Source organism: Molothrus ater, chromosome 3, assembly GCF_012460135.2.
Source record: "Molothrus ater isolate BHLD 08-10-18 breed brown headed cowbird chromosome 3, BPBGC_Mater_1.1, whole genome shotgun sequence".
NCBI classification, from domain to species: domain Eukaryota; kingdom Metazoa; phylum Chordata; class Aves; order Passeriformes; family Icteridae; genus Molothrus; species Molothrus ater.
The window spans coordinates 83,856,353-83,881,212 of NC_050480.2; the positions used below are offsets into that span (position 1 = coordinate 83,856,353).

The 24,860-nt window shown below is 42.6% G+C and overlaps 2 protein-coding genes across 6 annotated transcripts in view; one reads left to right on the forward strand and one right to left on the reverse strand.

Annotated features, from left to right (window-relative positions):
• Positions 1-21,632, reverse strand: part of ERICH1 (glutamate rich 1) — a 66,504-nt gene extending 44,872 nt beyond the window's left edge. The window contains exons 1-2 of the mRNA XM_036380903.1: positions 21,556-21,632; positions 6,464-6,658 (exon numbers count right to left, since the gene is read on the reverse strand). Of these exons, the coding sequence (XP_036236796.1) occupies positions 6,464-6,658; positions 21,556-21,577 (217 nt within the window). The 5' untranslated portion in view covers positions 21,578-21,632. The remainder of the gene's footprint in view (positions 1-6,463; positions 6,659-21,555) is intronic.
• A 290-nt stretch (positions 21,633-21,922) lies between these two features.
• Positions 21,923-24,860, forward strand: part of DLGAP2 (DLG associated protein 2) — a 455,914-nt gene continuing 452,976 nt past the window's right edge. For 3 of the 5 annotated variants that reach the window (XM_036380773.2, XM_054514363.1, XM_036380774.2), the window contains exon 1: positions 21,923-22,041. In XM_036380773.2, the coding sequence (XP_036236666.1) occupies positions 22,024-22,041 (18 nt within the window). In that variant the 5' untranslated portion in view covers positions 21,923-22,023. The remainder of the gene's footprint in view (positions 22,042-24,860) is intronic. The other 2 variants (XM_036380781.2, XM_036380775.2) reach the window with 1 other exon arrangement.

Below are 24,860 nucleotides of genomic sequence, written 5' to 3' on the forward strand. Positions count from 1 at the left end.
CTAACACACAATTATTACACTGCAGCTTGATTCAATTTAGTACTATCAGCCATCTCTAGGTGAAACAAGGCTATTTTAGCAAGTTCTTCAACAAGCCATTTTTCTGTTTCCTTTACCATGATAATTAGTTTTCCTGCAGTTGACTAGTTTAGGTTTAGCAGCTTGTTAACACTTAGAACTAAAGCTGGCATTTTCTCCTCTATGTAGGTGACTGCTACACACTGTTAGATGAGCTACTGAGAGAGCTCAGTCAGTAGCTCACAGAAGCTTCACAGAGACCAGCAGCTCTCCCTATGACAGCTAAGCTGCTTGCAATGAGCATGTAGAAGAGGAGAAGGAGTTAGTATATATATGTAAGAACACTGGAAAAGGAAGGAATCTGTCAATCAGCAGCAAAGAACTCCTCCAAAACCCAGAACAGCATTGCTGTAGGAACTGAAGACAACAAGAGAACTGTTTCTGTCACAAACTGAAGTTACAGATATTATACACACAGCCCACTCAGTCTGAACAGAGAGAAGGGTTTTTTTTTTTTTTGTTTTTTTTTTTGGGTTTTTTTTTTTTTTTGTTGGGGGTTTTTTTTTTTGTTGGTTTTTTTTTTGGGGGGGGGGGTTTGGTGGGATTTGGATTGGTTGGGTTTTTAGGCTGAGTTTTGGAATTTTTTTCCCTTCTCCCCTAAACCCCAGATTTCTACGTTCCCCTAAAGCACTGCCTTGTAAAACTGGCTGGGCACCATTTTTACCAGAGCCACCAGGGGCTGGTATCTTCAGTCAAAATATCTGTCCCATTTGCACAGCATAATAGCACTGTAATATACCATGCAATGAGAGAATTTTTAAACCCTTGAGAAAAGACTATAAGAGTGTGTGACAACACTTTATTGTATAATAATTATAACCTCCATTGCTCTTTAGCTTACTCACAATAGACAGCTTTTCAAAGTAATTAACTAAAGCAAAGCTGAATTGTTTAACAAGTCTCTAAAGTTGTTTATTGCATTAAGTACTGCTAGAATTTAATTTCTCAACCATAAGCACTTCATCTATTTGATCAACTAAAAGGCAGGGCTGTTCATGCATATTTTTTAGACAAGTTTTGTCTCCTAGGCATTTCTGTCACTAGCCTAAGTTTTCTACAGTAAAATGGCTGTATGAGGAAGGACACAGTCCTGGTGTCCTAGCAATGATTTAAATGCAGTACACTGTCAGCATCAATAACTTCAGTGGAACAAATAAGGAGAACACAAAATAATCACACAGCTGTACTGAATTTTGACATGGATTCCTCACACAGGATAACAGTGCTGGGATAGGTCACATTTGATAAGACATTCACGTTTTTACTTAATTAATAAATAGTAAATTGTGTTTTGTCCATTTATATAGGATAACATGGATTCCAGCCTTTTTAGAAAACTAAAACCTATTACTAGCAACAGCTTAGTAACATTCCTCACTATTTCTTACTTAAATAAATGAAGGAGAAGGAAAGTTTAAGTTATCTCCACAAGATCCAAAACTCTGGCTAGGCACTCTGCATTTCAAATTCCTTTTTCAGGATTAGGGAAAAAGCAAAAATCAAAAGTGGCACAACACAATTTATACTGACATGTATTTAACTTGAATGCAATTATCCCTCTTCAGCAACTCTGAAATGTTCATTTTTATAAGGAAGATGCTAAACACTGATCAGTAAATTCCAAGTCTTATAAAAAGTAGTTATAATTCTGACCAAGAAAAAGGTCAGATACTAAGGAGGCCATTTCCTCCTACTAGGAAAGGCTGAGGGAGCCTCCAGAAAAGATGTCTGAGAGGGGACCTCATCAATGTGTGTCAGTATCTAAAGCATGCGGTGTCAAGAGAACATTTCCAGGCCCTTCTTGGTGGTGTCCAGCAACAGGACAAGAGGCAGTGGGCAGAAACTGATGCACAGGAGTTCCACCTGAAGATGAGGAAGAACTTCTTTACTGTGTGGGTAACCAGGCACTGGAACAGATTGCCCAGAGAGGCTGTGAAATCCTGTGCCATGTGCTCCAGGATGACCCTGCTTGCAGGGAGGTTGGACCAGATGACCCACTGTGGTCCCTTCCAACCTGACCATTCTGTGCCAATTCTACAATTAGCAAATCTCTCGTTAGAAGCATGCATGCCGCTTTTGAATATATACCACAAAGCTATTAGAAATAATTACTGAGGTTTTAAAATACCAACAAAAAAATAAAGAAATCACAGAACTGCAGACCTCATGACTTCACTATATTAATCCTGGTTGCAAACGGACCTGGCCCTAACAAAGGTCAAAAACTAACAAAACCTTGGGACAGAATTTAGCCAAAGCCCATAACCATGTGGGCAATTTCTATTTTGAAATGCTCAGTCTTTTCCCAGATACTTTTTTTTCTGTGATATAGCAAGTTTTAAAGTATTTTTAAGGCAGCATATTCACAAAATATCTTTAGTTTATGGAAAATTTCTCTTATTATAGGAGCTTTCAACTCTCCATTTGCTCTTTTTTAATGCTTTGCCTTTCACAAGAAGCAGGTTCACTACTTGCGTGGAACTTTAAATTGGTTTAAGGTAATAAAGATGTAATCTAGACCCTGTTGAATTTTATGCTGAAGTAGGAAAAAAATCTTTTATTACATCTTTTGAAATTAAGAATTATTGCTCTTGCAATGGATGAATCAAGTTCCTCAAGGGACGAAATATTTAGAAAGTCTTTTCTAATTGTTCTGGGGGATAGGAATTCCTACTTTGGTTACACTCATTTTCTGACTAAGTATTTTGGTACAAAAGGGAAAAAACTAGGACAACTATAATCCAAAGGGAAGGTATATCTTACTATCTATGCCCTAGAACTAAAATTCAGCACACAGGCAAGTGCTTTGTTTTGGTTTGGGTTTGTCATTTGTTTGGGTGGTAGAATTTTTGGTTGGCTGGTTTTTTTTTTGGTTTTTTTTGTTTTTTTTTTTTTTTAGTGGGGGGGCGGGGGTTTGTATTTGTCTGTGTTTTTTTTTGTTTTGGTTGGTTTGTTTTTAAAAAATACAAAATTTCTCTTTTCAAGCAAAAAGATATGACTACTCTTCTTCTGTGGGGTCCAGAAGAAGCATGACATCTCCACATGTTTTCTCAATGCCTAACAGAACTACCACCTTCCTGAAGAAAACACAAATACCATTCAGAAGGCCTCTCTACAGTTACAAAGGACAGTGTCCCTAAGAATTCGCCTTCTACCTCCAGTTGTTCCTGGTCTTATTGTAAGCTTTGGTTCCAGAACTATGTGAGGAGCTTTATGGGATAACCCCTTCTGATACCAAACTGTTATCATCCAGAATTAAATGAGAACCAATCATTAACATAGGTCCTGATGTTCCATCTTCTTAAGCATCTGAACTTCAATCTGATCTCAAAAAAGGCAAATATTGTATGTAAAGGCAAATATTTACAGGCTTTAAAAGTATGATCTTAAAAGCCTGCATCTAGAAGGACAATAGAGATATGCCCATAAAATTTCAAGGCAATGCTGCAAACTGCATGCCAATGAAGATCAGAATCTCACAGGTGGAAGGGGGTGTGGCAGTTTAGCCCAGACAAATTGGTTATGGTATTTTCACAACCTGAGAGTAACTGTTAAAGGCAAATAAGGACCTTGTGATGAGTTTTACAGTAAAATCTGTTATTTAATGCTAGAAAATACTTAAGATTAAGTCAGTTTATTTTAAAAAGAATCCTCAACCTTTTATTGCTACTAAAAATGATCTAGTGTCATTTTGTAGGACTGAAACAATAAAGTTTCAAACTAGGAAAGAGTTAGTATCTACAAAAAAACCAAATTCCTTATTTTCCACTGTTTCTTCCAATTAGTCTTCTTTGACTACTGCTACTTAAATCATCAGCTGTCTTGTAGTTATGCCCATAATCTTTGGTCTGTAAGTAAGAAGTCACTTAAAACAGTTTATGATAAAAAAAATTCAATCAATGCTTTTACGTTTTTCTTTCACCAAGGCCACAGAGTTTATAGCTTAAACCTTATATCTATCTCTAAACATGTACTTTCAGTGTCCAATGCTATAAAATCATCACATGTAAATGCAAGACTTTGTTAAATTTAAATAAAATCACAACCAGAAAAGAATGGTTGTGTGCTGGTTTCCCAGATGGGTAATTGATTTATCTTTTTTTCTTATGATTTTATCACTTCAAGGCTTTTTTTTTTTTAAAGTACTTATATGTTGAGCTTGAAACAAGGCAGAACCCTTTCTGTACTACTGTGGCATTTGCATGCCTTCAACAGATAACAAACTTAGTTATAGTTTGCTGTTAATTTCAAAAACAGCCTTGTTGCTCTGCTGTGAAAATCCTAAATATAAACATGATCTTTTTATTCCATGTTTCCTATCCCATAAGCAATATTTTCCCTGTATTAGGATACTGAATAAAAAGCCTTTCTTTCATTACACCTTGAAGAATATTGCAATAGGAATCAGGTATAAACAAATCAGAGGAGTTATAAATTACAAGGTAAAATAAATTCTCCCTCTCACCTCCCATTTCAGTGGGAGTTTTGCCCTAATTTATAAGGAATGGTATAGATTCACTACAAACAACAACAGTTTTAGCTTAAGAAATTACTCCATAGTTGGGTATAATTAGCACACCTTCATCATAGAGCAAATAAATAGCCTGTTACTTGTTTTGAAAGGACCATTAGTTACCAATGCTATCACATATCATTGTACAGAATAAGTTTAATGCTTTATCAACCTTTTGAAAATATGCTTTTCATTATTGACTACACAAAAGAAGTACCACAAGTACTAATCTTGAAAACCAAATTGAGTATAAAACATATAGAACTACAGAAGTTGAAATTTCCATGCAACCTTGTATTACAGTAATGGTGTGCTGGTTTTGGCTGGAGTAAATTTTCTTCCCAGTGGCTGGTACAGGGCTGTGTTCTGGATTTGTGCTGAACACAGGGTTGATAATACAGAGATGATTTTGTTATTGCTGAGCAGGGCTTGCACCTGTTTCTACTGCCTTGATAATACAGAGGTGATTTTGTTATTGCTGAGCAGGCTTTCCTCCTGTTTGTACTGTCACTCTGGTGAAGAACTTGGGGGTGAGTGGAAGGAGACACAGCTGGGACGGGTGACCCAAACTGACCAGAAGGGTATTTCAGACCAAGTGATGCACACACTGACACATAGACCTGACATACTGGCTTGACCTCAGGCCTGCCTTGTCGCTATTAACTTGCTTGGTGTCAATGGACTGTTGGTTGAACCTGGTTACTGTGAACAGACCTTCTGCTTCCCTGCCAGGCACTGTGGCACTGCTTCCACAGTGATGACACAGCTCCTGTGCCTACCTTGTCCCAGCTAGCCTTCCTTCACCTTCCCTTTGCTGCTCTCCCAGACACATCCGAGCTCTGTCAGGCCTCCTGCCACATTTGCTTCATTTTCTGCATGTCAAAATAAGCCATTCTTGTGCTTTGAGAGGTTATTCTTGAAACAGCTCTTCAGAGCTCCTCTGCAATTCAGACTAATCCTCTCCTCAATCCTACCAAGCCGATCCCTGAACAAGACAAACATCTGTTATTATGTAGCACACAGTTCTAACCCTACTCATCATTCTGCTCACTTCTTCTGGACATTACTCTCCTGCCCCAGTTCTACAACCAGTTCTTCCCTGTGAGCAAGTAAGGATAGCTGACCATTTCCCCCAGAGGAAGTTTTTTATGCTCTTGTGAAACATACCCTTCTATTTCAAGACAGTTTAACAGCCTTATAGTTATGGCAAAGCCTGGTTTTAGGTGAATACAAAGCAGTTCACTTTCATTCTATACTTGTGCAGAGCCTTTTACCCACAAGTAATACCACAGCTACCTCATTTTCCAGCTCCATCTTTTGGCATGCCATTCACATTCTACAACTTATTTGAAAAAAAACAAGGACTTTTACTTATCTGTTCAAATATTCACATGCCATGTTCATTGTATAAACACACACAACATAATGCTCTTTTCCAAGGGACTAATATGGTCTCTGAATTAATATTTGCCTTCCAATGGATCTGCATTCCCCATGGGGTTTCTGTTGCAGCATGAGAGCAGGATCATTTATTCCCACCTATCTCCATCTGCATCTCTAACAGCTGAGCAGAGCTATACCAGTAGAAGTCATTTTATCACTATTTAAGAGACATTATATCAAAGACAGTTACAGCTTACACTGAACTTTCATATTTGCTTTTGCTAAATGCTGCATCCAAGCATATACACCAAGAATATTTCTTGACTTTCACAGGACCTCAAGTGTTCCAGGTATTAAGTACCACTAGCCCTAGTACTCAAATTCATCTGCTGGTATCAGTAGATGAAAAAACCAACGTACTATACAGTTCTGAAATAAAGCAGCTATATTTAAAAGCATATTATCAGAAAAATGACAACACAGTCTCACCTTGAAATGATTCGCAGGGTGTATTAGTTGATGTGCTAGCATCTGCTGATGAAATCTGGACATTATCCAAATTCTTTTCTTTAGATTTTGAGCGAGGATTTTCAAGAACCACCTCCTTTTCTCTACTTGAAGTCTGAACAAGAGAAGATGATGAAGTTTCACCATAGAGTCGTTTGAGTAATTTTGCCAAGAACACTGCAGGGTAAGAAAACTTTTTTTAATACGAAGAAATGCAGTGTTTAAAAAATATTTTAAGACTTCAGAAACCCCAGCAACTAACTGATATAAGACAGTTTCCCTCATGTTCCATGGAAGTCTGTTTTGAGTAGTCTCTACCTCTCACAGGTGAGACCAAAAATAAATATATTTAAGTTCAAAACTTGAATTAGAAAAACAGTTTTAAAACACCAGAGTTCATTAGCAAGGTTACATTTAAAGTCTTCTATTTGACTACATTTTGGCAGTAAATTAACAGTACATTCACAAACTAAACACAGATTAATTTTTAAAACAAGAATCTTTCCATGCAAGTGTCATAAGGCTGCTCAAAATGCAGGTCTCTTCTGGCACAGAGGCACCGCAATTGAATTACTCATTAAAATCAGTAAGCTACAATGACTTAATCACACAGAAACACCAGAAGTAGACAGCAGCAGAAACACATGGTAACCAGTTATTTCTACAGAATAATCAGTATTCTTATACGCCTCTTCTTCTTATGGGCCCATTTCTGACGACACTGACAATCTGCTATGAGTTAGTCAAATGCAAGTATCATTTGATTAAAGAAATATATGCAAATAATCTACTCATTAACAAAACCATTACCTTTGTATATATACATGTACACTTCAATAACTTAAAAAGACATACTGAAGTATAAAGTATTACTATAAGTTTTTATCTGTTGCAAAGCAACATCTCTAGTTTCATGAATTCTATGTGGTCAAGGGGATATGGCAGTATGTGGGGGTGGGAAAAAAGACATCTGGAGAAAAATGTTATCTAAACTGCAACCTCAGATTTAATATACATTCTGTGGACACTACACAAGCAACCTGCTGCAAATTCATAATAAAATAATTCTGCCAAGAGAAAAGAACTTAAATTGTCGTAAGAAGAATGCATCCCACTGATGCTTAGCAGAAAAACATTTTATAGTCACATAACTTTTCAATAAATTACTTCACAACTGAAAAAAACTCTTCATCCTTGAACCAGCAGTCCTTGATAGACAAACTGGACCTCCAGTGTACCTTGGCAACTATGCTTTCTCATGTAAATGCTTAATCACATGAGAGAATGCTTTACTATGGGCTATGATTACAGTTTCCAGATAGACAGACATGAACAAGGGACTGTGCATTTCCGTAAGGTTCCCTTGCTAGGTTAGTCTACAGCCAGAAAGACAAAAATCCACAATTAGCCTCCTCTGCTAAAGGAAGTAGATGGAAATACTCAGCGTAATGAGACAAAGTTAACTGCCTTTTGCAGATCTCTGACTCTTAAGCAAGTTATCCAAGAGGTTTATCCTGAATCCTTTCCCCAAGTGCTGCTGCTAACACTACAGCATTTTAATAAACTACAGTACAGCCATTACTAAATGTCATGGTTTAATGCCAGTAGGCAACCCAGCTGCTGGTTCACTTTCCCCCACATGGAATGGGGGAAAGAACCAGAAAGATAGGATTGAGACCATTCATGGGTTGATGTAAAGACAGTTTAACAGGTAAAGCAAAAGTCACACACACAAGCAAAGCATGGAATCCATTCATCACTTCCCATGGGCAGGCAGTGTTCAGTGATCCCCAGAAAAGCAGGGCTCCATCACATACAATGCTGACTTGGGAAGACAAATGTGCCCCACTTCCTCCCAGCTCTGTATGCTGAGTATGGCACCATATGGTGGGGGACACCCCTTGGGTCAGCTGGGGTGAATTGTCCCAGCTGTGTCCCCTCCCAATTCCTTGTGCACTCCCAGCCTCCTCGCTGGTGGGGTGGGGTGAGGAGCAGAAAAGACCTTGACTCCATGTAAGCACTGCTTAACAACAACAAAAAGATCCCTGAGTCATCAACATTATTTTCACCACAAATACAGAAAACACATCACCACAAGAGCTGTTATGAAGAAAATTAACTCTAGCACATCCACAACCAGTACACACATTAACATTCAAGCACTTGTACTGAGGGAACTGTTCTTCCAAAGCAAATGATCATTGACATACTGATAAATCTAAATATGCAAATACATCTCCATATCTGCTGAGAAGAGCAGCCTCCTCATAACTACACTGTATTTTATGCTCTCCACCTTGAAATGTGATTTCCGTAGTCATCTCTCCCCCCAAATTACATCACCTTTTCCTTTCCATTTTTAAAATTGAGGGACTATATTCATACACACAATAGCATTACTTCAGAAAGCAAGACGAGACGTGCTGTGATACATTCATTCCTTCTAACTCCCATGGGGAGCTCTCCCCATCTTTAATACCTTTATTGAGAAAGCAAGCTGATAGAATGCCTGCCTTGGAGGGTATAAATACTGAGGAGGTTATTCTTTGATAAAAATCTCTTTTGCTCAGAAAGAACTATCTAGATCAGGAACAGTGACAGATTCACCAAAGCAACATCCACTTGGCTGGAGTTTTCAGCAGACACTGGAGGAAGCAGTAAGGTGTGGAGAGAGGGAGCTCTTTACTGCCTGCAGTTTTCACATCTGTGTCAGAGCATCTCAGCACTGACACAGGTCATCTCTTAAGATAGCTAGCAATTTCCAATAACCATAACAAAACAGAAGCGACAAGTGTTGACACACAGACATTACAAGGTCCTTACTTGAAACCTGATGTATTTCAAGCCTTCTGAAGACAGCGGGAAGCAATGAATCCCAGCAGTTCACCTACCTCAGGTCAATGAAGAATCACAGAATCAGGTGATTCTGGAAATCAGGAAAGGGACCCACAAGGACCACTGAGTCCAACTCCTGTCCCTGAACAGCACCATCCTCAAGAGTCACATCATGTGCCCAAGAGCTTTGTCTAAGCAATTCTAGAGCTCTGTCAGACTTGGTGCTGTGACTGCTTCCTTGGGAAGCCTGCTCCAGTGCCCAAACACCCTCCGGGTGAAGAACCTTTTCCTGATATCCAACCTAAACCTCCCCTGACACAACTTCAGGCCACTCCCTTGAGTCCTGTCACTGGGCACCACAGAGATCAGGGTCTGCCCCTCCTCTTCCCCTCACAAGGAAGCTGTAACTGCAATGAAGTTCCCCCTCAGAGTCCTCCAGGCTGAACAGACCAAGAACCCTCAGCTGTTCCTCGTATGGCTTCCCCTCAAGGTCCTTCACCACCTTTGTAGGTCTCTTTTGATTGCTGTCTATAGCTTAGTATCTTTCTTACATTGTGGTGTCCAAAACTGCCCCCAGCACTCACGGTGAGGCTGCCCCAGCTCAGAGCAGGACAATCCCCTCCCTTGCCTGGCTGGTGATGCTGTCCCTGATGCCCCCCAGGACAGGGCTGACCCTCCTGGCTGCCAGGGCACTGCTGGCTCACGTTCAACTTGTCACTGACCAGGACCCCCAGGTCCTTTTCCATGGCACTGCTTTCTAGAAATCTCATTCCCCAGTCTGTCTGTACAGCCAGGGCTGCCCCATGCCAGCTGCAGAACCCAGCACTTGCTGAACTTCCTATGGTTGGCAATTGCCCGGCCCTCGGATCTGTTGAGGTCTCTCTGCCCGGCCTCCCTGCCCTAGAGGGAGTCAACAGCTCCTCCCAGTTTTGTATTGTCTGCAGATTTGGTTAGTATGCCTAGGATCGCCAGAAAGTGCTGAAAGAACTGACTTATTTTGAACTGTTTGGAATCCTAAGTATATTCTAGTCTGAATAAAAAAGAAAATAAAAATCTGCCTGCAGCCCAAAACCTGAACAAAGTGGTCCTCAATATAAGTGAACAAAGAAATTAGGCTCTGAGGAATACCCATTCTGCTATCCTCAGCAGCTTTACATGCTCCAAAGCAGCACTCTGCTTTGCAATTAACAGTCTCAGAACTGAGCTACCAAAACATTTTTCAGATGACAAAGGAAGCTCTTTCCAGAGGGTTTTATTGCTGCAATTACTTGAAAAAAAAAGGTATTGTGTGATATCCACAAGCATTGGCTCAATCACAGGAGAATGGTCTTGCCTGATACTAAGGAGCAGTTCTTACCTATTGAAAACCTCTCCTTAACCTGGTATCTCTGATACTGTTCAGCATCAGAGATCAGTCCATTTGGTAAGAACTGCTCAGACCCTTAAAAATAACTACCCCTTAACAGAATATTAGCAATAAAGGAAATTCAAGCAAAAAATATCTACTTCCAGAAATGTATCTTACCTAGTAGAGTTTCAAAATGGAGTAAGCTTACTCTCACCATAGCCATGGCATAGTCAACTTAATAACCATATGGTTATTTCTTAACAATGTTTTCCTGTCAACATAACTGATGGAGGAACTGGACAGGTTCGTGTAGTCTTTTGATTCTGATTGGGCAACACTTGACTTTCCAGGGACTCCTCAGTGACAAAAAGGAGCCAGTATTTTTAGACATGAGAACAAGCTGCAGTAGGTACCAAACAAGTTCCATGGCTAATTCTTGACAACTCATGTCTGGAAAGAGTGAAGTACAAATACATCAGAAAACTGAAAAAGCACCAGGTGTCTACAGTTTGACATCGCATAAAGAAAGCCAAGTGTAACTCCAAGAAATACAATGCAGAAGACATGCTGGCTACTGATACAAATTGTCAACATCCATGACCTTTCTACTACTAATATTGCAAGAAGAATAAGGAGCCTCCTTCAAATAAATGCATTTTTGACAGCTATGTATTAAATTGACACCTTGACTGAATTAATATTACACACAGAACCAGACTATCCACAAACACACTGAAATAGCACTGCAGATTTATGAATATTCTGGGGTTGGCAACAGGACTTACCATGACTCAAAACTCAGTTAGGACTAGACTGCAACAAAAGCACGCTGAAGAACTAAACACATTAAGTTCAGAACAACATCAGAAACGTTCCTGTGCAGCAAGAGCTTCCTCAAAAACATTTCTGTGGAGAATGCTTGCCACATACTTTTGGCTGCTTGTCATCCATACTGTAAGTACCCCCACCACATTTCTCATTTGGTTGCCTCCTGCCTACTTCAGTGGAAGTTGGGCAGCAAGAACAAAGTAAAATGGCATTGGGAGCACTGAACTCTGTGAAGCTTGCAAGTTGCCCTACTTGGTCTCTTTGTCTCTCCTACAAACAGAAGCTTTCCAAAAATGGAAGAATCGGGAACTTCTTCTAAAACCATCCCATGTGCAAGATGTTCTAATATGCTATTTCTGCTACAGCAGAAGGAAAGATAGTACAGCAGAATGGAAAAGGACGGAAAGAGCAGACAGAATGATAATCCTCATGCAGAACATATGGACAAGGCTTCATTAAAATCTTCAGTTCCTCTCTGTTAGTGAAGAATTGCTCTCCAATATTCAAATGGATTTAAATCCTTGAAGCCGCTTTTATCATGCAAGTACCACATCTCCTATAAAGGGCACAACAGGACAGTTACTTTATAACATGATCATAAAAATCACAGAACTGTTAAGGCTGGAAGGGACCTCCAGACACCACCCAGTCCAATCTAAAAGTTCAGAACAGGATCAACTAAAGCAAATTGTGGAGGGTCTTGCCTAGTAGGATGTAACAATCCCATTGCATGGATCATCTCCTCTTCCCTAATGATACCTGGACACTCTTGATCAGATATCTTCAAGGAAACCACCTGGATAAGAGTTACACTGGAAAAAGAGATGACTGTGTTTATCAGGACAAGCATTTTAGAAGACTGCTACAGACAGAAAATGTTAGCTAGACTGCTATCCCTACCAGCTAGCAGGTAGAAGACTGATTATACCTTCAGGCCAGGAATCATTCATTCCTTTAAATGATGCCCCACAAAGTTCACTTTTCCTTTAATCATACAGGGTAGTTTCATAGTTTGAGTCTTCTGGATCCTTTCTGAAAGAGTTGCTCAGCTGGCCAAACTGATGAACAAAGGTCTTTCCTCTGTGTTTATTTGGCCTAACACAGCGATTCTTGGGTCATGGCTCTGCAAGCCTCACAAAGACAAAGGCATTCAGTTTGTATTTCAGCCACTAGGGCAAAATTTAGTCTCAAGTTATGATGCCTGATGGCATGCAAGGTATCCTGTTTTGCCTGCAGATTAAACACTGCTCCAGAGACCTCAATGTCCACAAGACACCAGTTCTGCCAATGAGCTCTGAGTGCCCAAGATGTACTTGGTAGAGATGACTGTGCACTGAGTACAGGCCCCTGTTAAACAGAAATCAATACACAGAACCTCCAAGGATAACTAAATTTATTAACCTTAACTTCCCAATACAAGCAAAAGACACAGACAGCCACACACACACACTGACCTTGGAAAAAACAAAACCTCCAATCACCAAGCCCCACAGCCAAAACAGCCCACACAAAACAAAAAGGAATCAGCTGAAAGCTCAAAGACCCCAAACCATTGCTAGAAATGGCAGAGACCAAAGGCTTGAATTAAGTCAAGAGAGATTGTGTGCGTGCACATCATATTCTAGTCCTGAGGGAAATGAATAGCTAAGGAAGAAAGAGAGTAATTAACCACTACAAAACATTCCATGGCAGCTGAAGAGGGTATCATTTCCCCACTCCCACTCATTTTTACCAAAAACATTAGAGCCATGCAGGGATATGGGAAAAAGAACAATGCAGTGACATGCAATTACATTCTGTGTAGCTTGACAGTTCAGATCATCTAAAGGTGTACCTAACATCTAAGATGCAATGCTCTTTCTCAACTCAGGAGAAAGAAACAGAAAATGTGATTTTCTTGCTATCAGCAAGGTCAGTTTTGCCAAGAGTGACATATTTCCATTTCACCATGGACAGTGCATGCAAACCAAAGCAAAGCACTGCAGCGGTATCATGGAAATAACAGAATTGATCTTTCCAGCTGGGGAAAAAAATAGTGAAATATGTGGAATCCTAGCTGTGATCAAAGTACAGTTTTACGTACACAGGAATGGGTACAGTATTTTGCTTTGTGTTCCCAGTCTGCAAGCAGTCCTCATCCTGCAGGCGAAGCTATGGTAACAGGCTCTTACAACAGCAGCTAAAGGATAAAAAAAGGATAAAAAATCAAGGACTGCAAGATTTGCAGCAGAAAATTCAGGCTGAAGCTGACTGTCTCTTTCAAGAGGCACTTCTAGACAAACATAGAAGCTAACAGTTTACAAGATCTTGTGTTTAGTCAAAGAGGAGGCCATTCTGCAGATCATCGACTACAACTTCAGTCTCTACACTTCACATAAAATACATCTATCTACAAATATATAGTCCTTTCTTCCAAACAGCACTGCTATTTTATGACATGCTTTCTTGAGGAAGACACCAAGTAATTTTTCAGCTTCATATTTCAGGATAGAATTCACTTGCATCTTAACACCAGAAAATGTACTACTCCATCGTGGCTGAATGACTGGGAGAAGTACTTTTACACACCTACCTACACTGAGACCCAAAAACTTGCACCTCAATACTTTCAATATACTTCAAAAGACTCTAGAGGAACTCCATAATTCATATCAGGGTTTTTTCTAGTGCCTTATCACCTTTGGCATAAGACACATACACAAAGACCACGTTTGCTATTTAGATTTTAAAAACTTGACTGTTTTCAGCACTTTTTCTTCCTCTCCTTACTAGGTTAAAGAATCCTACATTATATAGGAAAATGTTTCCCACTGGAGATTTCCCTACAGGTTAGAAACCTTGATTCTGAAGTCTCTTTTGGCCTGGAAAGCAGTCTCAGCCTCACACACATAACCTTTAACTACCTGCCTTTGTCAAGAGAGCTCTTTTTTTGAACAAAGGTTGTTCATCCCATTTCTCCCACAAGCTATGACATTGCTTGGTTGTTGTGAGGTTTTCCTGGCTTTGTCTTTTGAACTCCAAAACTGAGACTGAGTAGAAACACCATGGTGAAATGCTGGTATCACAAGCTGATTATTTTAAACTTGACTAGCTCCTTAGACAATCTTTTAGTTTTACAAGACTCATAAAACTTTAGTGACATATTAAAGGGAAAAATTTGTACAGTTCTTCACAGGATGTCTACACAAGGTGGGAATGGTCCTCTTTACAAGTATACAATTGGTCTCATTGATATCACACATAACAGATCAAAATCACATAACAAATTAAAACCGTAACAGATGGTTTTAACACCTAAAGCTATTATTACATATTTAATGGTGAAATGCACCCACACGTGCTATTTGGGAATGAAACAACGGAAGGATTTAGTTGTATCCAAGGTCCAAGAATTCTGTGCTTGAACTACTAGGTATCAGCTGCATCTCAGTATGGTTGTTAACCAAAAGGTCACAGGGAGCTGCATAAGAAACAGATACTATCATTTTATATCTAGTGTATAATAGTAACTTCACAACATTAACGTTTGTCTCAAGACCACTGACGTTATTCTCACTGAAACAGCATCTATAAGTCTTCAACATCCCATTAGCTAAAAAAATCAGATGCTAATTGCCCTAATTTTACACCTGTCATATTCTTTATTACAGGTTCGAGAACCACAGTGGGAAAAAAAAAAATCATTTTTGTGCTCTAAAGTAGCAGCTGATAAAATATGTCTCCATTTATCTTTTTATTTAGCATTACTTTTTATAGCACATGGAAACTCACTTTGTTATCTAAAACTCAGTAATATAGAATTCTGCTGCCTGTGAGATAAATAAGCTGCAGCTGTTCAAAAGTTAAGTATATGGCACATATCAGGAAGATTGAAAGGTAGGAGAGGAAAAGAATATAGTGGTAAACACCCCATATCTATCTATGTATTCACCTAAATTAAGCAGTTATTACAAAGAGAGATTGACCTGTGAGCCTCCAGACCAACGCAGTTCATAGCAATTGCAGATACAAACCAGTAACTTATTGCTAGAAAAAGCCAACATTTATTTTCTCTTCTTAGCTTAAAAGAAACTTATTCAGCTAGACCAAGCACAGGCCCTGTCACATTGCAGTTTCAAATCAGTAAGACTGGTGTTAGATCTGTCAGCAAATTCTACATGAGTGTGTAGTTCAACAAGAATCTAATAGATCGTGCTATCCTGTCTCAACAAAGGTTTTAGAGATCTGTCAGTAGGCCACCTTAATTGCAGCCACAAGCTCCTAGACATCAAATAAACCTGACATGACAAAGATGATAAGAAGCTACCTTAATTGCAGCCACAAGATCCTAGACATCTATTAAACTTGACATGACCAAGATGATATGAAGTTCACAATGAAAACACCAGGATTTTAAGAACAGTTCTGCTGTTCCTAAGAACCTCATCTGCCTTGTAGTGATACCCTGCAAAATGTGTATTGCTACTGCACTCCTGGGAAAACAGAACATCTTCACTATGGTTTCAATTTGTGCAGACTATCCATCTTCTACAAAACTAAGAAATATGTTTCTCATACTGCACCATCATCTTTTTCTTACTTGGCACAATCAAACACACTTCACTGAAAACATCTAAAGATATCTCATACCCCCTTACCAAAGCTCAATTTTGGTGACTATTATTATTATTATTAATAATCATAATTCTGGCCACTGAGTTGAGCCAACTGTAAACTACAGCTGCACAAGACTGTCAGCAGTGCCCTGGCAGCCAGGAGGGCCCACTGTGTTCTAGAGAGCATCAGGCATAGCTGGGCAAGGGAAGAGATTGTCCCACTCTGTGCTGCTGCAGCCCCATCTCAAATCCTGCGTGCTGTTTTGAGTGCTACAATGTAAGAAATATCCAAAGCAGTCAGAGAGCACCCAAAAGAGACCACAAAGATGGTGAAGGGCCTTGAGGGGGAGCTGTATGAGTAGGGGCTGAGGGCACTTGGTCTGTTCAGCCTGGAGGAGATTGAGGGAAACCTCACTGCAGCTACAACTGCCTGTGAGGGGAAGACGAGGGACAGACCCTGATCTCTTCTCTGTGGTCACCACTGACGGGAGCCAAGGCAATGGCTCTAAACCTCAGGGGAGGTTTAGGTTGGATACCAGGTAAATGTTCTTCACCCAGAGGGTGTTTGGGCACTGGAACAGGCTTCCCAGGGAAGTGGTCACAGCACCAAGCCTGACAGAGCTCAAGAAGCATTTAGACAATACTCTTGGGCATATGGTGGGATTCTTGGAGATGGTGCTGTGCAAGGACAGGAACTGGACTCCTATGAGTCTCTATGAGACTTTTTTCCTCTCTTTTCTGGACAGATTTGGGAGAGGGAAGGGGGAAGGCTCTGCACTTATCGCTGCTCAGAGACCAATCTGAGGCCAACACAGGTGTAAAGTTTCAGAAAGTTTAAATCTTACTTCACCCTAAATCTGGATGCAAAGAGCATATGGCTAGAAGTGAAGATTGAACTATGCCACACGTTGGCTTAAGTTAAATGTTTTGGTAAATGATAGTAGCAATATGGAAAAAAGACATCAAAATAGCTGAAAACAGTAAAAATCAAAAAGCAAAACACAAAAAACCCACAACTCATTCTGACTTCAGATTACTGAAGAGAAAAAAATTTGCAAATTTTAAACAGGCAGTTTCACATAAGAAGAAGCAAACTAAAATGAAGGTCAATATACCAGTATTTAAAAATCAAACCATGAAATTGGCAGGTGTAGTATCACTGAACACAAAAAAAAGTCCAACAGATTTGTGCATTAAGTACTATTCAAAAGAAATCTTCGTAAGGTCATATTATATGAACCAAACATAAATTAATTGAATTCTACATAGCTTTCTTCAAAGAGTAAATATATCACCCTTTGCAGTGATTTCAACATTTGATTATAACAAAATCAAGCAACTTCTGCAAGCATATCTAATATACATATAACAGAAATCAATATTGCACCAAACATCCCATCACAAAAAAGTTCTGGAAGTTCCAATGCGGCTGAATTTTTCTTTTCTTTCTAGACATATATGGAGTTTTACTTTAAGTCATTAGCCAACCCACAAAAATCCAAACTTCTTGAGAACAGTTTTCAACCTTTTGAACTAAAAACAACTGAAAGCATAAGAAACCACATATTGCCATAACAATCTGTGCTGGCTTTGGCTGGGATGGAGTTAATTTTCTCCACAGTAGCTGGTAGGGGGCTGTGTTTTGGATTTGTGCTGAAAACAGGGCTGATAATACAAGGATGATTTCGTTATTGCTGAGCAGTCTTAAGGTCCTTTCTGTTACCTGTGAAGAAGGCTGGAAGCACACCAGGAACTGAGAGGGAACACACCTGGAGCAGCTGACTCAAGGGATATGCCAAACCCTATGCTGACATGCTCAGATATAAAGCTGGGGGAAAGAAGGAAGGGGGAATGCTCAGAGTGATGATGCTGTCCTCCCAAATCACCACGACAGGTAAAGGAGCGCTGCTTTTCTGGGGAAGGCTAAACACCTGCCAGCCCATGGGAAGTAGTGAATGAATTCCTTCTTTTGTTTTGCTTGTGTGGATTTTGGTTTGCCTATTAAACTGTCTTTGTCTCAACCAAGTGAGTTTTCTCATTTTTCTGATTCTTTCCCTTATCCCAGTGACAGGTGAGTATGTGAGCAGCTTTGCTCCGAGGTGACAGATTCCAGAAATCTACGTTATAACAAGAGCAAACCTAGTGTTGAGTGGAAGGCATTGCACACTGAATGCTTAAAAAGGCAAAATAACTAAAACAGACGCACCTTAATGGCACACACCACCACCTCCACCACTTTTACTAACTAACACAGGTTCATATACCTGCTCCTAAACATTATTACTCCCTAGCATATTTAAACAATCTCACCTTCCTGTGTGGACTATCCCATCTCAATGCAAAGTACGTAAGAATTGCTTGAACTTACTAAGAACAAACCAAGCCTACACCAACATAATCCATCCCCCAAAAAAACCCCAAAACCCCAACCAGCCACCCACACAAAACACAGAACCCTAAAGAACACATCATGTCAGGCTCTGCTCCCTGTGAGCACGTGCTCCCCTTGCAGACTTTCTAAATGAAGGCCATTGGGTGTATCATTTCTGCTTCTTTCACTACCTTTTTAGCCTTTCTCCTTGATTGCATTTCTCATCTAGGCATAACAACAAGGTCAGCAACAAAAACTTTTCTTCCCCCCTCCATAAAAGGTTTCAGTGGCAGAGTCAAGTACATTTAGTCTAGTGTAGCTTCTACATTTAATCACAAAAAACCCAGCTATTTGTAATTTAGTCAACTACAATCCAAACAGAATTTACATCTTGATATGCTGTAATAAATCTTTGGTCACATTTGGGGGGAGCAAGATATTTCTCAAAGAAGGAAAAAAATAATGTCTGGCATCAAACTCCATTTACCATTAATATTTCCCTTATATATATGGAAAATATATGATGAAAGAAAACATACCCACTATAAAAAAAAGGGAGTCTATCTTTTTTCCCAGTAAAACATCAAAGTATTTGCCAAAAATTATGTTGAGTTTGAAAACCAAAAATAAGAAAAGGATTTGAATAACCTCAAGATCTCTAAAAATCAATGCTTCTCTGAAACTAGAAAAAGGGAAGAAATGGTGTGCTTTTCTGCAAAATGAAGATGTTTAATATGTGATATAGCCATTTAAAAAAAAACCCAGCAAAACAAAAAAAAATCCCAAAACTAAGGAATTGCAGTCTCATTTTAAGGACCATTATAATTCTCCCCCAAGTCACCTGAGAGATGAAAATAGCACTCCTTGAAGCAATATTCTCTATTTAAAAACATTTGCCACTGATGTCTGTCAAGTGTTCACATTTGCTTTCCAGTTTAATCTCTCCAATAGGAAGCCTCCTGTTGTCCCACTAGATCATCCCTTGTACAGCACAACTTTTCTATCACTTTTTACTAGCAATTATATCAATAATGTACACTACACCTGCATCAATACCTTAACTCTACCCTTCAGCAGCTGGAACATCACTCTCTGTACAACCCTTTATGAAAGTGTTATTTTGGGGTGGCACAAACTTCCAAGAATGATGACTAAAGCTTTCAGGATGCAATTGTCAATGTTTAACAGCAACAAATTAGGAGTTCAGCTGTCCCAGACAGGATCAATACCTTGTTGATAACACACAGAATGACAGCAGTATTATCTCTAGCCCTGTCACAAATCACTGGTATATGAGCAAGTAAAAAACAAAAAGCTCCACAAAAAACTAAAAGAAAAAATTGCACTTTCTCAACTACTCCTGTCTCACCCTTTCCTGGCAGAGTGAAGTGCATTTCACTTATCTGCTCTACTGGCTTTTCACTATTTAGATTCTCTTCACTGACAATTAGACACATGACCCACAAGCTGTTGACCATCCCATTTAGGGTATTATGGCCCAGTTCCCAACAAAATAAAAAGCTTTGTTGTTCTATTTTAATGCAGACAAAAACCTGTCTTCAGCATTTCAACATGCTCTTACAAAAAGCCAGCAAAATTAACCTTAAAGGGAAGCAGCTAAACCTTCTTTCTCAGCTCTTTTATAGGACACTTGTCCTTTCAAAAATACCTATCATTTCACAACAGAAAGTCAACAGTTTTCATATATGCTATGGGCTACAGAGGCTGATCAGATGAGGTTTTAAACTCTTCCAGTTTTTTTCATTTCCTTCCCACGGGAGCATGTGACATCCTTGTATTTCTCACTGTATTTTCCCCCCAATCTAAAGTCAAGGCTCCTTAGAGTGGCTGAATAAAACATGAATGATTTCCAACTTTATATAGTAAAGTCAGACACTCAGCATGATCATTTTAGCCTTCTCTGACACGCTACCAAAACAAGCAGCTCTTTATCTGACCTTCAGTTTTAAACAATTTGAGAGCTTTAGAATTCAGTTCTCCCATTCTCAGCTCTAGAGCCATGCATTCATTCACAAGTGCATGAACTCACCCTTCCTAATTCACTTTCTTCCAGAAAACATCAATTTGTAATTCACATCCCCAAAGCGTAGAAGCAAGACAGTGACTCCTTCTCCCTTCCTCACAACGAATCTGCATCTAAACCACAGAGAACACTACTGTGTATTTAAACCTCCTTCAAACGATCTCTACTTGCAGTCCGTCAGCAAACAGCTTAGACATTAACTCCAGTGATCAGTTTTACTCTCAAATTGTTATCCTCCCATGGAGTATTCCAGTTTCAGGATGCTGGAACTGTGTGAAAACGCAAAAGCCAAGCACAGGATGCAAGCATTCAGCTCTCGCGCAGCTCAGCTCTACTCGACACTCCTTAAGAACGACATATTACTTATGGAACACCTGTATTTTGATTATTGCGTTCTTCCTGTGCCGTGTCTTACAAAACATTCAGATAAACAGAATAGACTGAAGCTGTGCTTGGATAGCAGAAGGCTTTTATCTTATTCTTTGCAAGCACAGTACCACAGTTATTTCAGAAGTGAGCTAAGTCACTTCAAGCCGAAATAGAGGGTCACTAACAAGTAAGCATGCATGTGCGTACTGAGGAAAAAAGGTGTCTTCTTAAAATACTCTATAATTAAGAAGTAAATTTTATTTACTCTCTCCCTACCCCCGGGCAGGAATACTCGGCAACAGAACCCGCCCCGGCCCCTCCGAGCCGGAGCGGCTGGACAGGAGGCCGGGAGGGCTCAGCGCCGGAGTCCCCGCGGCCCCGCACGCCCAGAGCCCCCGCCTGTGCGGCGGGCAGGCTCCGCGGAGGCCACTTCTGTCCGCCCGCCTCCCCCGCTGCCGGGCTCGCTCGGCTTCTCACGGCCTTCCCCCGCGGGAACGGCGCCGAGGAGCGGAACCAGCGAGTCCCGCGGCGGCAGCGCGGTGCGCCCGGGCCGGAACACACCTCGGCTGAGGGCGGCTGAGGGCAGCCGCGCCCGGGGCCCTCGACGCCGCCCCCCGGCTCCCTCCGTCAACAGCCCCGGCGGCAGCACGGCGGGACCGAGCACCCCTCACGGCACAGACTCACCGCTCTTCCTGCTCCCGGCCATGGCCCCACAGCCCCTCCGAGGACGGCCCCGCGGCCCCGCGGCTTTCCCCTTCCCGTTGGCCGCCGCGCCTGTCGGTCCTGGCGCCGGGCGCCGCCATTGGCGGGGCTGCGGCAGGGCGTCCCCGCGCCGCGCGTTGGCCCCGCCCCGTCCCGCCTCAGCGGGCGCGATGCCCGCGAGCTCCGGCAGGGGGCGCGCGGCTGCGCAGAGCCGGCGGGGGCGCCCCTGCCGCGCGCGCGGGAGCGAGGGCGAGGGCGCGCGCGGGGCGCGAGGGGCGGGGGGAGCGGCGGGAGCGGCGCGCGGCGGGCGGGCGAACGAGCGGCGCGCGGCGGCCCCGGCGGGTGAGCGGCGCCGGGGGACGCTGGGCGCGCGCCGCTGCTCCCGCTCCCGGCGTCTCCTTAATCGCGACCCGCCGCAGCCCGCACCCGCCGCGTTAATAATGCACTAGAATGTCAGCGCTGAAAAAGGTAGGGAGGGAGGTAGGGAGGGAGGGGAGGCAAGGGAAGGGGCCGCCGTCGGGGCGGCAGGTGTGCCGGGCTGCTCGCGGGGCGCCTCCGCACAAGCCGGGGAGAGAACGGGCGGGTGCCGGTGCCGCGGGTCCGCGCTGGGACCGCACCGTCGGGGACGGGCGCCCGGGCAGCGGGGCGAGGGCGCGCCAGCCGCGCCGTCGGTTGTGGTGTCATCCCCATCACCGGCGCGTCCCGGCGTCGCGCTGGTCCCGGCGCGGTGTCGCCGTGGCGGGGGTCTCGCCTCGGTACAGCCCGGGCAGGACGGCTGCGCGGCGGAGTGCCCGATGCCTGAGCGGGGCGGCCGCGGTCTGGCACCCTCCCGTGTGGCCGGTCTGGTCGGAGGGAGCGGCGGGGAGGGGGATGCTGCGCTCGGAGCCGCAGTGCTGGGGCGATTTAAATTTTGGCAGCGCGTGATTCTGGGGCTGCCCCGCGAGGAGGGGCCGGGCAGCCGGGGCTGGCGGCGCACTGTCGCCTGCTCCGCTCCCCCTTTCCCTTCCCGGCCGCCGTGCCGCCCCGGGGAGGGTGCGGGTACGTCGGAGGGGCCGCGCTGCTCCGTCCCTCCGGAGGGACGGCCCGGCCCCCAGGGGCGGTGGGGCGGCAGCCGAGGAGGGGCGGGCGGCAGGTGAGTCCCGCACGTTCCCCGCGCCGGCTCTGCGCGTCTGCCGCGCCCGGGTGCGCAGGGCTCGGCGCGGCCGGAGGGTCCGCGGGCGCGCACCCGGAGCGCGGGGGTGGGTGCCCGGCGCATCTGCTGCGCTGCCCTCGGTCCCCGAGGGGCGATCACGGGTGGCTGTCGCCACGCAGAGAGCGGCGTTCGCGGGCGGGTTGGCTGAGCGCCTCCGCGGTCCTGTGAAACACCGTCTGCCGGAGAAATAAAATAATTACCCAGTGTCATAATGAGAGCGCAGCGCGCCCCGGCCCGCCTCGCCTCCCGGAGCGGAGCCGGCGAACCGCCCGGCGTCCGCCACCGTCGGGGCGGGCGGCCCCCCGGCCCGACCCGACCTGCGGCTGTGGGGCCGCTACGGATCGGTCCGGGGCACGGGAGTGGGGAGACCCTTCCAGCCGGCGGGAGCTGCAGAAAAGGGACTTTCTTTTACCGCCCCGCTTTCTGTCGCCTTCGTAACCTAATTCCTGCCGCTGCTGGTGTCCCAGTTCTAACAGCGGTGCCGGTGCCGTACAGCTTGGCGTTTAGCCATAAATCCATTTATAAGTGCTCCAGCCTCAACTTCCCTCAAACTTAAAGGGTTCTGATTTACGGCGACAAGCTACTGCTTGTTTCCAATTCTGCTTCGTTACGGCACATTCTTACACAGGCTTAATGTGCCTTGGGAGCAGGTGATGCTTGAATCTCTTCCAGATTAAAGCCCTGAGAATGGGACCAAGCGCTCCCGGCACTTGAGGTGGTGTGAGCCCAAGATCGCGACTGTGAAAGCAAGTGCCCTTCTTAGCGCTGGAGTGTTTTGTAACTATTTCTCTCTGCTTCGCAGTAGCAACACAAGCGGAGCACTAACAAAATTTGAAACACAGGATGCCTCCAGCCATTTAGGTAGTAGATGACTGCAAGCGGGCATCCTGCGAGGAGCAATGGTCACCTCAATGTGACCGAGTGCAGATGATGGAGAAGTCTCATGTGGAGTCTTAGTAACTGAATGTTTTCTACTGTGGGATGTGTCAAGGGGGCATACTGATGGTACTGGAAAAAGCAGCTTGGGAGTAGACCAGAGGATGAATGGTAATATTTTATAATACACGTGTATTCAAGGCATCAGCCATTCACATCTCAGATTTGTTGCATTCCCACCTTCATGTTTTATCTGGGAAACAGGTAAAATAGGAAGAGTTGAAGTTTTATACTTCTGTGCTTTCAGCAATATAGCAATACTTTCAAGTAATTTCCAGATGGTTTGCATAAAACCCTTTATTTCAGAACTGCAAGTAAAATTAAACTACATTTAATTTTACTGTGTGCAGCTATTTTTACAGTACTAAGCTGATCATATAATTTATGTTTCAGAGGTTCCTCCCCCCATCATTTTGCATGCTTTTCAAAATGTGTGTTATGCGGTTAAAATGGACTCAGACAATGTTTAATAGTTTTATGAATTACAATGGTATACATTGGAGATTTAATGTTGAGTACTCAAGGCAGACCCTGTGTGATCTGACATAATATTCCCAAGTTAAAGAATGCATTTATTATGCCATTGTTCAGTAACACATGAACTAAAATCTAGGATTGTCAAATAAATTTGTTGATTTTATTTTATATTTTTTAGCTTTTCATTTTAGTACTGTAAAGTGCTATTTGCATTTAGTTAGTCATATATCTAGTTTGCACTAGAATGGTACAGGGCATACCTCTAATAACGTTTTAGAATTTCCAGTCCCTCTGAAATGAGTTTAAATTCCTGGTGCAAATTGAAATTACACTTAGAATGAAGTCATAAGTGCTTTAAGCAAGCATTTAACAATCAGCAAACATAGACTGCTCTTGACAGAGGTGTTGAGGAGATTGTGTTTTGTCTGTGTAACACATAAAATCACAGTGAAATCCAAGACTTGCTGAATCAATGGTAATAACCACAATGACTTAATGGGATTGGGATTTCACATTTGTGTATGGCAGGATCCCACAAATATTAATAACGATACTGTTGGCAATGCCAAGCTGTTGAAACAAAAAGTTACCAAAGTAAGGCAAAAATTTCAAGGTCCATTGTGGCAAACTAAAAGTTATATTCTATATTCTTAATTCAATAATAATTGGTACATGTGATATA